Below are 12,251 nucleotides of genomic sequence, written 5' to 3'. Positions count from 1 at the left end.
TCCCCGATGCTCCAGAATCTTTGAAAGATATAGTTCAGTGGTTCTAAGATCACATCTTTCAAACCTTGGGATGCAATCCATCTGGTCCTGGTGATTTGAATTTGTCTAGGGTGGATAGGTGTTTACTTAACATTTTCTTGCCTATTTTAATTTGTATTCCTAATCTGTTTTTTACAGTACTGTTTTTGATAGATTGTAATGTTTTTTCCTTTTGTGTAAAGTCCAATGCAAAAAACAAATTGAGCAGTTATGCTTTCTCCCTGTTGCTTGTCACCTTCTTGCCATTTTGTCCCATTAATGGATCAATTGTTTCTTGACTTTTTTCTTGTTTTTTACATGTTGAAAGAACCTTTTTTCCTTAATTTTTGACTTTTGTCACAAGCCTTAGTTCATTTTGAGCCTTTGTTTTCTTCACCATCTTTGCAGGATCAACTTTGCTGATATTGTGCCTTGCTTAAGTGCCCCCTTTTCTACTTTTTCTACTTGTTCTTTTTGTCTTTCAATTTATCAGAGAGTTCTTTATGCAGCCATGCCGAGGTGTTTTGAGACTGTTATTTTTCTTCCTCATTGGTATTATGCTAAGATAGGCTTTTATAATCTCAGTTTTTGAAGTTTCCTAAGCTCCTTGGGTTGTTTTCCCCTTGAGGATTCTCATCCATGGAATCCTTCCCAAGCTGTTTCTAAATTTATTGAAATTAGCTCTCTTAATGTCCAAAACTCTAGTTTCCCTTTGTTCTATTGCTTATGCTTGCATAATGTTGAGTTACATAACTTCTCTCAGACAAACATATGGTCATTTATGTGGTTGCTTATATATTTGGGCCAAGATTATTTGGGATAGACCCATAGTCGCAACACCAAACAACAAATTTCATTTCCTGAAAAACCTTTCATGATTATGATAGACCCTTCAAAGTGGCAAATATAACTTTAGAATAACTATTATGTAGGAATCTTGAGAAATACAAAATTAAGTTTTAATAACTATAATGTTTTTAGTTACATACTGTTGCTGACATGCTGCATGAATTCAAGATGGCCAAGTATTTTGCTGCTGATTTTCATTTGTATTCAGTGTCTGATACATCTTACTGCAATCTCCAACAATAGTCAGCTAGCATTGATAGATTCTAGTAGTCTCAACTGTTTTTCCATTGTGACAATGTCCTGGTAAAACCTTTCACCATGTTTATCTCTGACTGAAACTAAATTTTCAGGAACGAAGTCCAAATGAATGCAGAAAATCAAATCTTCAACAACATGTTGCATTTCGTGGTCTTGTATGCTATAAGACGTTTGTCAACCAGCTGAATGATTTTGTGCTCTGTAGTTGCCCAGAAAATTCTTAGCAACATCCTTGAATGCTTTCCAGAAAATTTTCACTGGACCCAGTAACAGATCTTCAAACCATTTGTCATTGATGACATATCTGATTTGTGGACCAACAAAATATCTTCCTTAATCCGGGCATCAGTTACTCTTTGAAACCTGGGCAAACCTTTACTGTCCTTGTAAACAAAACTTTTCATCAGTTTGAGTTTCATGTAGAAAAGGAAAAAAACATTTTTATCAGGTCAACAAGTGCTTCATGTGCTACATTTTTCTGTCCTGGAACTAAATTCCTTCCGAGTGGTCATTTCTTTTTAATGCAATGTGACTCTCTTGTATTGCTGTCCATTTGCACAAGTAGCAATAGTACATGGTTTATCTCAGCGGCATTCCAAGCAATAGAGCCACTAACTTTAGATCTCCACAGATATTCTAGTTGTACTTGGCATGCTGAATATACTTCAACCAGAGTTCCATGTTTTTGTACGTTTCTTTCATGAATGCAACATAGCTAACAGGCACTGAAGGGTGTATACTGCTATTGTATAAAAACAGAATACCTTTATACATGGTATGTGATCAGTTTAATTACAGGTTATATTTGTGATTAGCAGCCAAAACCTATACACCCAAAAATGTTCAGGAAACAAAATCTTTGTTGTCTAATACCGTATAATTAATATCATGAAATCTGCACTCTTCTCTTCCTGCAGGGCATGGATGTTGAAGTGATTCAGCTTCAAAAGTGGTGCTTTGACATTGGCTAAGAGATAATGTTGAGCAAGTATATAGGCAAGAAGTCCACTGAGCAGCAGCAAATTTCTCAACTTGTCTTTGCTGCGTAATTTAACATATTTATATTTAACATTCAGGTATATGTATTCTTTCACTGCAACCTTAGAAGCAGAGATCCTGGTTATAAGGAAGTTTTCTCTCAAGGTCATTGCCACAAATCCCTAGTATTCAAATACCTGAATACCTAAAGAGCAATTCTAAAAGAGCAGTGTTACCGTCATCCACAAAAATTACCCTCATCCACCAGGTCTGCAGATTCGCACATTATCAGGTTGTGAATTAACAGGTTCATATTTTACAATGTTGTGTTTATCAACACAGTTTGAAGCTGGGATCACCAGTGATCAATCATGGTGACCCAGGTAAGAAACAACTGAAGATGGAATGAAGATTAGTGCTAGATTGTTGAACTCACTTACTTGTCATGGCAAACCTGATCCCTCCCATGTCTTCTTCACCCTGGGATAAGTGGGATATATGTGGCAAACTACTCCATTCACATATTTCAATATTCAGCATATCCATATAGTATCATCCTTGTTAACTCTCAAGACTGTTTTCCTCTATGTATTCAAAATTGACTGTGAACAATTGTGTGTGTTTGTGTGTAATGTATATTATGTATGTCTCTGAAAGTGTATGTATAGCTATATAGCTATATTTTCTTTTCAGAATTTAGGCATCAGAATTTCATTTTTTAATGTATGCTATGTGTTTACAGAATAAAGTGACAATGAAGGTTATCTTATCCATTGAAGATAATCCATGGTTATCTTATCTTCTTCCACATCAGAACAGCCAAACTACTGCCAACAATTTAGTTAACCATTCATGATGGCACTTTCTGAATCCCAGTGCTATAACTGCAGTCTTCCACTTCCATACCCATAACACAATGGGTTTAGGGTAGGAATGCTCTCATAGTTACACTAAAGCTACCAACTGTTCCTCTACCTCCCCCCCTTTTGTTTTTGTTTTTTACTGGTGATACCAATCTCTGATCATCTTCTCATACTCAATTGTCCCAACATCGCAATTGACTCCACTAACTCACCTGCTTCCTGAAAGCAACCATGTAGATTAGACCTACATAACTCATAAGGGGAGAAGGGCCAGAATGATACCTTAAAAATACAGATAGTCCATGACTTACAACTGAATCTGGAAATATTGTCATAAATTGAGACACCCACGTGATCAGGCTGTTTTTGCAATATTTAAACGAACCACCAGAAATCAACAAAAAAATTGTTGCAAATCATGATCATATGACTGGGATGCTGCAATTAGTCAGAAAAGTATGTAAAAGTATATCATTACCTTTGTGATACTCTCTCTAAAAATGCAGAATATTTTAATGGATGAGGAGCATGTAACCAATATTCATTTGGAGAAACAAATTCATGGCTGAGATGAAATGAGGAGCAAGATTTCTTCAGCTGATCTTTTGACAGTTAATTTTTTTAAATTTGTGAATGCTAACCTATATAAGATTTGAAGATAAAAGGCACTCTTGAATTGGACAACCATTTGTTTGAAATTGTATGTTTTCCTGTTTGACTAGGTTGGATTAGAAGACCTTCAAGGTTCCTTCCAACTCTGTTATTTTGTATTAGGCTTGATAGTTATGCTTTAAATTTCAGTGTTACGTAGTCCTTTAAATAATTAGGCATTTAATTAATTAGGTATCTGCATCCAGCAGATCCTGGAGCATCTTTAAATGAAATTCCAACTAGAGTGCACATCAATAATTCAATTATGTTATTAACTGGATGGATAAGTGCTGATTGGATATCACCAGGGATAATTGGCTAGACTATCCTATGTTAACCAAAATTGGACAGAGGGCCTTCTTGTCACTGATGCCATTTATGAACATAGAGAATTCCTGGATTACAGAACAGCCCCCAAATCAGATATCTTTTCTTTTATAAAGGTTCAATCAGAATAGAGCTGGAAGGTATAATACAATACAATAGTAGAGTTGGAAGGGACCTTGGAGGTCTTCTAGTCCAACCCCCTGCCTAGGCAGGAAACCCTATACCGTTTCAGACAAATAGCTATCCAACATCTTCTTAAAGACTTCCAGTGTTGGGGCATTCACAACTTCTGGAGGCAAGCTGTTCCACTGATTAATTGTTCTCACTGTCAGGAAATTTCTCCTCAGTGCTAAGTTGCTTCTCTCCTTGATTAGTTTCCACCCATTGCTTCTTGTTCTACCCTCAGGTGCTTTGGAGAATAGTTTGACTCCCTCTTCTTTGTGGCAACCTCTGAGATATTGGAATAATGCTATCATGTCTCCCCTAGTCCTTCTTTCTCTTAAGCTAAACATACCCAGTTCCTGCAACCGTTCTTCATATGTTTTAGTCTCCAGTCCCCTAATCATCTTTGTTGCTCTTCTCTGCACTCTTTCTAGAGTCTCCACATCTTTTTTACATCGTGGCGACCAGAACTGAATGCAGTATTCCAAGTGTGGCCTTACCAAGGCATTATAAAGTGGTATTAACACTTCACGTGATCTTGATTCTATCCCTCTGTTGATGCAGCCTAGAACTGTGTTGGCTTTTTTGGCAGCTGCTGCACACTGCTGGCTCATATTTAAATGGTTGTCCACTAGGACTCCAAGATCCCTTTCACAGTTACTACTACTGAGTAAGGTATCACCTATACTGTACCTGTGCATTCCGTTTTTGTTGCCTAAATGTAGAACCTTACTCTTTTCACCATTGAATTTCATTTTATTAGATAGTGCCCAATGTTCAAGTTTGTCAAGATCCTTCTGTATCTTAAGCCTATCTTCTGGAGTGTTGGCTATTCCTGCCAGCTTGGTATCATCTGCAAATTTGATGAGTTCCCCATTTATTCCCTCATCCAAATCATTGATGAAGATGTTGAAGAGTACTGGGCCTAAAACAGAGCCTTGGGGTACTCCACTGCATACTTCCCTCCATGTAGATGCAGTTCCATTGAGAACTACACGTTGAGTGCGGTTGGTCAGCCAGTTACCAATCCATCTGGTGGTGATGCTGTCTAACCCACATTCTTCTACTTTATCTAGTAGTAGGTTATGGTCTACCTTATCAAAAGCCTTACTGAAGTCCAAGTAAACTATATCAACGGCATTCCTCTGGTCCACTAATTTTGTCACATTATCAAAGAATGCAATAAGATTAGTCTGGCATGATCTGTTTTTGACAAATCCATGTTGGCTTTTGGCTATTACTTTGTTTGCTTCTAGGTGTTCGCAAATTCGTTGCTTGATTATTTTTTCCAGAATCTTTCCTGGTATTGAGGTTAGGCTGATAGGTCTGTAGTTTCCTGGATCTAATTTTTTCCCTTTTTTGAAGATGGGAACCACATCAGCTCTTTTCCAGTCCTCTGGTAGTTCCCCGGTGTTCCAGGATCTCTGAAAGATATAATTCAGTGGTTCTGAGATCTCGTCTGCTAGTTCCTTCAGAACTCTGGGGTGTAATCCATCCGGTCCTGGTGATTTGAACTCATCTAGGGTAGACAGGTGCTCACTTACCATTTTCTTCCCTATTTCAATTTGTGTTCCTAATTTTGTGGTGCTGCTTTTGATAGGTTGGACTGTTTTATCCCTTTGTGTAAAGACAGATGCAAAACATGAGTTAAATAGTTCTGCTTTCTCCCTGTTGCTTGTCACCTTCTTGCCACTTTCTCCTAGCAATGGACCAATTGTTTCCTTAACTTTTTTCTTGTTTTTAACATGTTGGAAGAAGCTTTTTTTGTTAATTTTTACTTTTGTGGCAAGCCTTTCTTCATTGTGAGCCTTAGCTTTCCTCACTTCATCTTTACAGGCTCGGGCTATTTGCTGATATTCTGCCTTAGTTATGTCCCCCTCCTTCCACTTTTTATACTTACTTTTTTTGTCTTTCAGTTTGTCAGATAGTTGTTTATGCAGCCATGCTGGTTTCTTTTGGGAGCTGTTGTTTTTCTTCTTCATTGGTATTGTGTTAGACTGGGCTTTTCTAATCTCATTTTTCAAAATTTCCCAAGCTTCTTGAGTTGTTTTCCCCTCGAGGATTCTCATCCATGGAATTTTTCCCAAGCTCTCTCTAAGTTTATTGAAATTAGCTTTCTTAAAGTCCAAGACTCTAGTTTGACTTTGTTCTACTACTTGTGTTTGGATAATGTTGAATTCCAATATTGCATGGTCACTTGCCCCCAGGGTTCCTATGACTTCAACACCTTCTATCATTTCCTCTCTGTTAGTGAGAATTAAGTCCAGTATGGCTGATCCCCTTGTTTCCTTCTCTACTTTTTGGAAAACAAAGTTGTCTGCTAGGTTTGTTAGGAACCTGTTGGATCTTCCACTTGGTGCAGAGTTTGTTTCCCAGTTGATGTCAGGGTAGTTAAAATCTCCCATTACTATTGTGGTGTGCTTCCTACATACCTTAGTTAGCTGACTAGCAAAAAGTTCATCTTCTTCCTCTGCTTGGTTGGGTGGCCTGTAGTATAGACCTATGGCAATGTCATTTCCCCCACAACCTTTAATATTGACCCAAATGCATTCAAGATAGTTCTCATTATTGTTGTGCTCTATTTCTGTAGAGACATAGTTATTTCTTATATATAGTGCAACTCCACCTCCTCTTTTATTTGGTCTATTTCTTTTAAATAATTTAAATCCTTCTAGCTGTATGTTCCATTTGTCAGTTTCATCCCACCAAGTTTCTGTAATGGCAATAATATCATATCTGCCCTCTTTTACTTGAATTTCTAATTCTCCCTGTTTATTCCTCATGCTCTGTGCATTGGTATATAGACATTTGAGTCCATTTTGATTGACCTTGTGTTTACTGTCTACATAACCTGTATTATGCCTGACTGCCCCTATTTTCTTGCCACTTGTGTGATTCATGCACATGGTATGACAATCACTATTACATGCTTGGTTTTGCTTGACAGCAGGAGTGATAATCTTACCCACACACACATCTATGTTACATGCATTTATAACCCTATGAATTTTAGTTTGCTGGGTTATATAGTATAGTATAGTATAATCTTTTTTTGTCATTGTACTTAAATACAACGAAATTGGACCTTGGAGGTCTTCAAGCAGGAGCCCGTATACCATTTCAAACAAGTGACTATCCAGTCTCTTCTTTAAAACCTCCAGTGATGAAGCACCCACAAGTTCTGGTGTCAAGCTGTTCCTCTGGTTAATTGTCCTTACTGTTAGGAAGTTTCTCCTTAGTTCCAGGTTGCTTCTCTCTTTGATTAGTTTCCATCCATTGTTTCTTGTCCTGCCCTCTAGTGCTTTGGAAAATAAATTGACTCCCTCCTCTTTGTGGCAATCTCTCAAATACTGGAATACTGCTATCGTGTGTCCCCTAGTTCTTCTTTGCTCAAGGTTAGCCAAATCCTGCAACTGTTCTTCATATGTTTTAGTCTCCAGGCCTTTAATCTTAGATGGTCTTTGCACTTTTCCCAAAGTCTCAACATCTTTTTTGTGATGTGGTGACCAACACTGGTTGCAGTATTCCAGGTGTGGCCTTACTAAGCTTTATATTTCCTTGTTTTTTCTTTTCTTTTCGTTCTCATCCAAGAAGCTTCTTCAGCTCTGACTTAATGACTCTATAAAAGAATGCAAATGACCAGCTGTCTGCAAGGAATATAAATCCTTCCATTCCCCACCTTCCAGTCAGAGCTGAAGAAGCTTCTTGACTGAGAAGCAAAATGTCTTGAAAGAAAAAACAAGAAAGTCCACTTGCCTCCTGAAAAAGCACCTTTAGGACAGCTACAACCTTGACTGAGAATCTCCATACACTTTTAGCTATGCCCTTTGGGATGAACACCCTTTGAATGGAATGGGCATATGAACAGATTTTCAGAAAAACTGCAGACTACAGGGACCATTTGAACTTCAGTTTGAGATGCAAACAACACAGACTCATGTGCCTGTCTTCAACATTGAAGGGATACAGGGCAGAAAACATCCTGCAACCAAGAAGGCTCCACACCCCATTTGCACTACTCAGGTGACTCTGAGAACACAGATAAACCTCCAAAGGGCCTTAATGATTCTAAAAGAATGCAAATGACCAGCTGTCTGCAAGGAATATAAATCTTTCTATTACCCACCACCAAATCAGAGTTGAAGAAGCTTCTTGGATGAGAAGCGAAATGTCTTCGAAGAAAAAACCAAAAAGTCCAGTTGCCTCCTGAAAAAGCACTTTGGGACAATCGTGACCTGGATGACTTTGCTTATTGGAAGCTGGGAAGGAAGTTTGTAAATGGTGACCATGTGACTGTGGGACACTGCGACATTAGACGTTTATGATATGACTAAAGATTTTAAACTTATAAATATCATCAGGAATCTGCTTCAGAACCGTGTTCTGAAGGAATGGCTTACCATAGGGTAGCGTGTTGGCTCCAACTTTTTAAAAAATATTTACCCCAATTATCAGCCACTCCTTGAAGATAGCAACAACTATATGTTGATGATCAAGCAATGGTAGTACAGACAAAAACATTTGAAAAGGTTGAACTCAGATTGACTGACCCAGATTAATTCCTGCAACATTACCTTGGGATACATATATTTACCTTCATTCATGAGGTTGAACAATGTTTAACTGAAGCCCTAGTAGAGCTGGATTGATATTACAATAATCAGTTAAGACCAAATGCAGCAAAAATTCAGGTATGAACCTTCCATTTTTTTAAAAAAAGCAGGCTGTTACGAAGCTGCATATTATATGGAAAGGGATGTTATTGTAACATTGCCACAACCTAAACTCTATATAAGGCCCTAACATATAAGCAGTACTATATCAACACTAAACTGAAGGTCAGTGGATGAAATAACATGCTCAGGAAATTAATGAGCTCTATCTGGGGTGCCAAACCAAGGGTCCTTAAGACAATAGCTCTAGCTCTTTGCTACTTAGCAGGTGAATATGCCTGCCTACTCTGGTATAAATCAGCACATGCTGGGGAAGTAGATATTGTTATGAATGAGCCTAGCAGAATTATTAACAGATGCTTTAAACCTACCCCTCTAGGTAACATTTATCACTTAGCTGGCATTGCTCTGCCTGCTGTTCAGAGAAGCAGCAGCATACAAAAAGGCATTCAAATCATCAAGATCTAAACAATGCCACAGCCAGCTCAGCAGAGACTGAAATCCAGGAAAAGCTTCCTTACGTCAACATAAGACTTTGAAAGCAGAATGGTTCTATGGAAACCTTCAAAAAACCAACACTATATGGAACCAACGGAGGAGCTGGCAGTTGGCTCATTAAAGCTGGGAAGTATGGAAATCATTGAATAGACTGCCCATGGGTACAAGATCCAGAGATACTCTGAACAAATGGGGCTATCCAGTTGCTTCTGCTCTTTGCAATTTTGATGACATGGCAGACAAACACTCATATCTATACCTGTCCTTTGTGCTCTGATCTGTGTACACTTGAGGCCCTCATGGCAGCATGACAGGATGCAATTAATGTTGCTAGTTTCTAGACAAGATCTGTTTAATTTGTACATACTTTAATCTTTTTTTATATTTTAAATTTTATGTCAGCTAGTATGCCTTATTTTAATTGTAATGATACTGACAAATAAACTGCAAATCATTGTTGTGAGCTGGGTGCTAGGCACCTGGATTACAATCATGATTGTTGTGTTGCTGCAACAACCATTGTAAAGTATGAGGAACAGTCATAGGTACCATACATTCAGCTCTGTTGTTAGTGCAAATGATCCTTGAATGATGATTAAATAAGGATTACATGTAGTTACATGGAAAGTATTCTCCTTCTCCTTTTATCTTTTTTAATTTGCATGTTCATAATTCTTTCCAGAATATAAATTCAAATTTGCATACATACATAGCACAAATGTAGTACAGGTAGTCTTCAACTTACAACTGTTTACTTAGTGACTGTTCAGTTACAATGGCAGCGAAAAAGTGACTTATGGCCATTTTTCACACTTATGACCATTACGGCATCCCCATAGTCATGTGATTTACATTTGGATGCTTGACAACTGACTCATATTTATGAAGGTTGCAGTATCTTGGGGTCATGTGATCATCTTTCTGCAACCTTTTGACAAGCAAAGTCAAAGGGGAAGCCAGATTCACTTTACAACTGATACTAATTTAACAGCTGCAGGGATTCATTTAACCAATGTAGCGAGAAGTCATGGCAAAACTCACCTAATAAATTTCTCACTTAGCAACATAAATTTGGGGCTCAATTGTGGTTGTAAGTTGAGGACTATCTGTATCCCTTGAATCACCATTCTGCAACTATATTATCTATCTATCTCTGTTCGTTGGACCTCAAAGATCCCGCAGGAAAAAGAAAGGCTGAGAATTAAATCAAAAATTTTCAGCACCTTAACTTTAATATGCTTTGATTTATTTTTAGGTTTCATCTTGTGAGAAATGTCGATGTGAAGCCAATGGTGAAGTAGTATGCACTGTGTCTGCTTGTCCTCAGACTGATTGTGTGGACCCTGTATATGAACCAGAGCAGTGTTGCCCCATCTGCAAAAATGGTATGTAACAGATGCAAATTTTTGTGCTTAAGCACTTCAGCTCTCCCTCAACAAAGCCCCAACCCCATTGTTACATGCAGTCATTAGCTGAATAATTACATTCCAAAAACATATTTGTCTGCACATGATCCAGAAGTATAAAGCTGAGCAAATGTAGCCTAATTGCCATATTCTTATGGCAATTGTCTAAATGTCTAAAGAAAGAATTGCTTCAGAATGACCCAGGGAAACTAAGGATGGAAAAAGAAAAGAAAACATGTCTGCCTAGAACAGAGAATATAAATTTTGTGGCATGTCTGATTTGGCTTTCAATTCATGTGTTATGTTTGAAGTATCTAATAATATATTATTGATTTAATAGATTGTTTAAGCATATATTGCATATTTTTTTGGTTTAATTGTTCAGTTGAATAAATATTCAGGTTCAGTATAAAACCTGGATGTGTTATCTCTGGTAATTTATACAATTCATTTAAGTTTCCCTGTCATATTATTATATTCCAATATTTTCAGTCTTATTTTATCTATTTTATTTTTGCTAATAAGTCAATCTGTATTTCATAATAACTACTTTTTTTACTTACAGGTACCCCTCAATTTACAATCACAACTGAGCCCAAAATTTCTATTGCTAAGCAATGACAGTAGTTAAGTGAATTTTGCCTCATTTTAAAATATGTTTTTTGGCACAGTTAAGTGGATCATTTCAGTTAGTAAGTTAACAATGCAGCTGTTAAGCGAATCAGGCTTCCCCACTGACAAGACCCCAAGCACTGCAACCATCATTTAAATGCATGTTGCTTGCCAAACATCCAAATTTGATCAGATTTTCTTTTTCAGCTCCAAAGGCTTTTTCGAGGCTTTAACAAACCTTTTTTGTAATTCCAGTAAGGAGTCATTGTCCAGGTCACTGCTTTGACTTATCATTTGTATTTCTATTTTAGCTGTCATCTGACTTATAATTCTTTTTTTTCATTTTTTAAATGTTTCATCTTTATGTTCTAGTTTTTCAGCATCAAATAAGGCTTGTTTCAATGTAATGGTATGTGGATATGACCTTGGCATACAAGGGACACTGCCCAAGGAATGATTAGATAAGAAAGGGCATAACCTACAGCTGCACAATGGGCCAAGAAACCTCTTAACTTTTTAGGTTGTAGAAGAAACAGCAGGAGATTTGTATTATCAGACTTGTAAGATTATATTAGTGTATCTAGAATTAGCTCATCTGGTCAAATTTGCTTACCTGGTAAACATTCAGTTGTTTATCCCGTAGATCCTCTAAGATATTCTTTTTGCAATCAGTCATTTTTAAAAATATCTTTGGGGCATAGTCTGTCCATGGAAGTAGAGAACATTGCTGACATTGCAGCTGCTATTTCCTATTCCCATTCTTCATTTATCTCCTGGAGCATTTCAGCTGTCATATCGTTTCTGTCATTTTTGTCGCAGTGCTGACTAAAGGCAAAATGCAAGCCTGTCTCTTTTTTTCCTTTTGTTTTATGCCTAGAATCTTTAGTCCCCTCTGGTATCCAATTTCTGGAATCATAAAATCTTGATTTTCTCTTATGACTTATTTCGGGGTAGAC

General features: G+C 37.4%; 1 protein-coding gene across 2 annotated transcripts in view; it reads left to right on the top strand.

The window, feature by feature from the left end:
* Positions 1-12,251, top strand: part of VWC2 (von Willebrand factor C domain containing 2) — a 90,447-nt gene that overhangs the window by 19,919 nt on the left and 58,277 nt on the right. For both annotated transcript variants that reach the window (XM_081931903.1, XM_081931904.1), the window contains exon 3: positions 10,533-10,662. In XM_081931903.1, the coding sequence (XP_081788029.1) occupies positions 10,533-10,662 (130 nt within the window). The remainder of the gene's footprint in view (positions 1-10,532; positions 10,663-12,251) is intronic.

This window comes from Natrix helvetica (genome assembly GCF_964273705.1).
Source record: "Natrix helvetica genome assembly, chromosome: Z".
NCBI classification, from domain to species: Eukaryota; Metazoa; Chordata; class Lepidosauria; order Squamata; family Natricidae; genus Natrix; species Natrix helvetica.
Note: the sequence above shows the minus strand (reverse complement) of the source record. Positions and strands in the feature narration are given on the sequence as shown.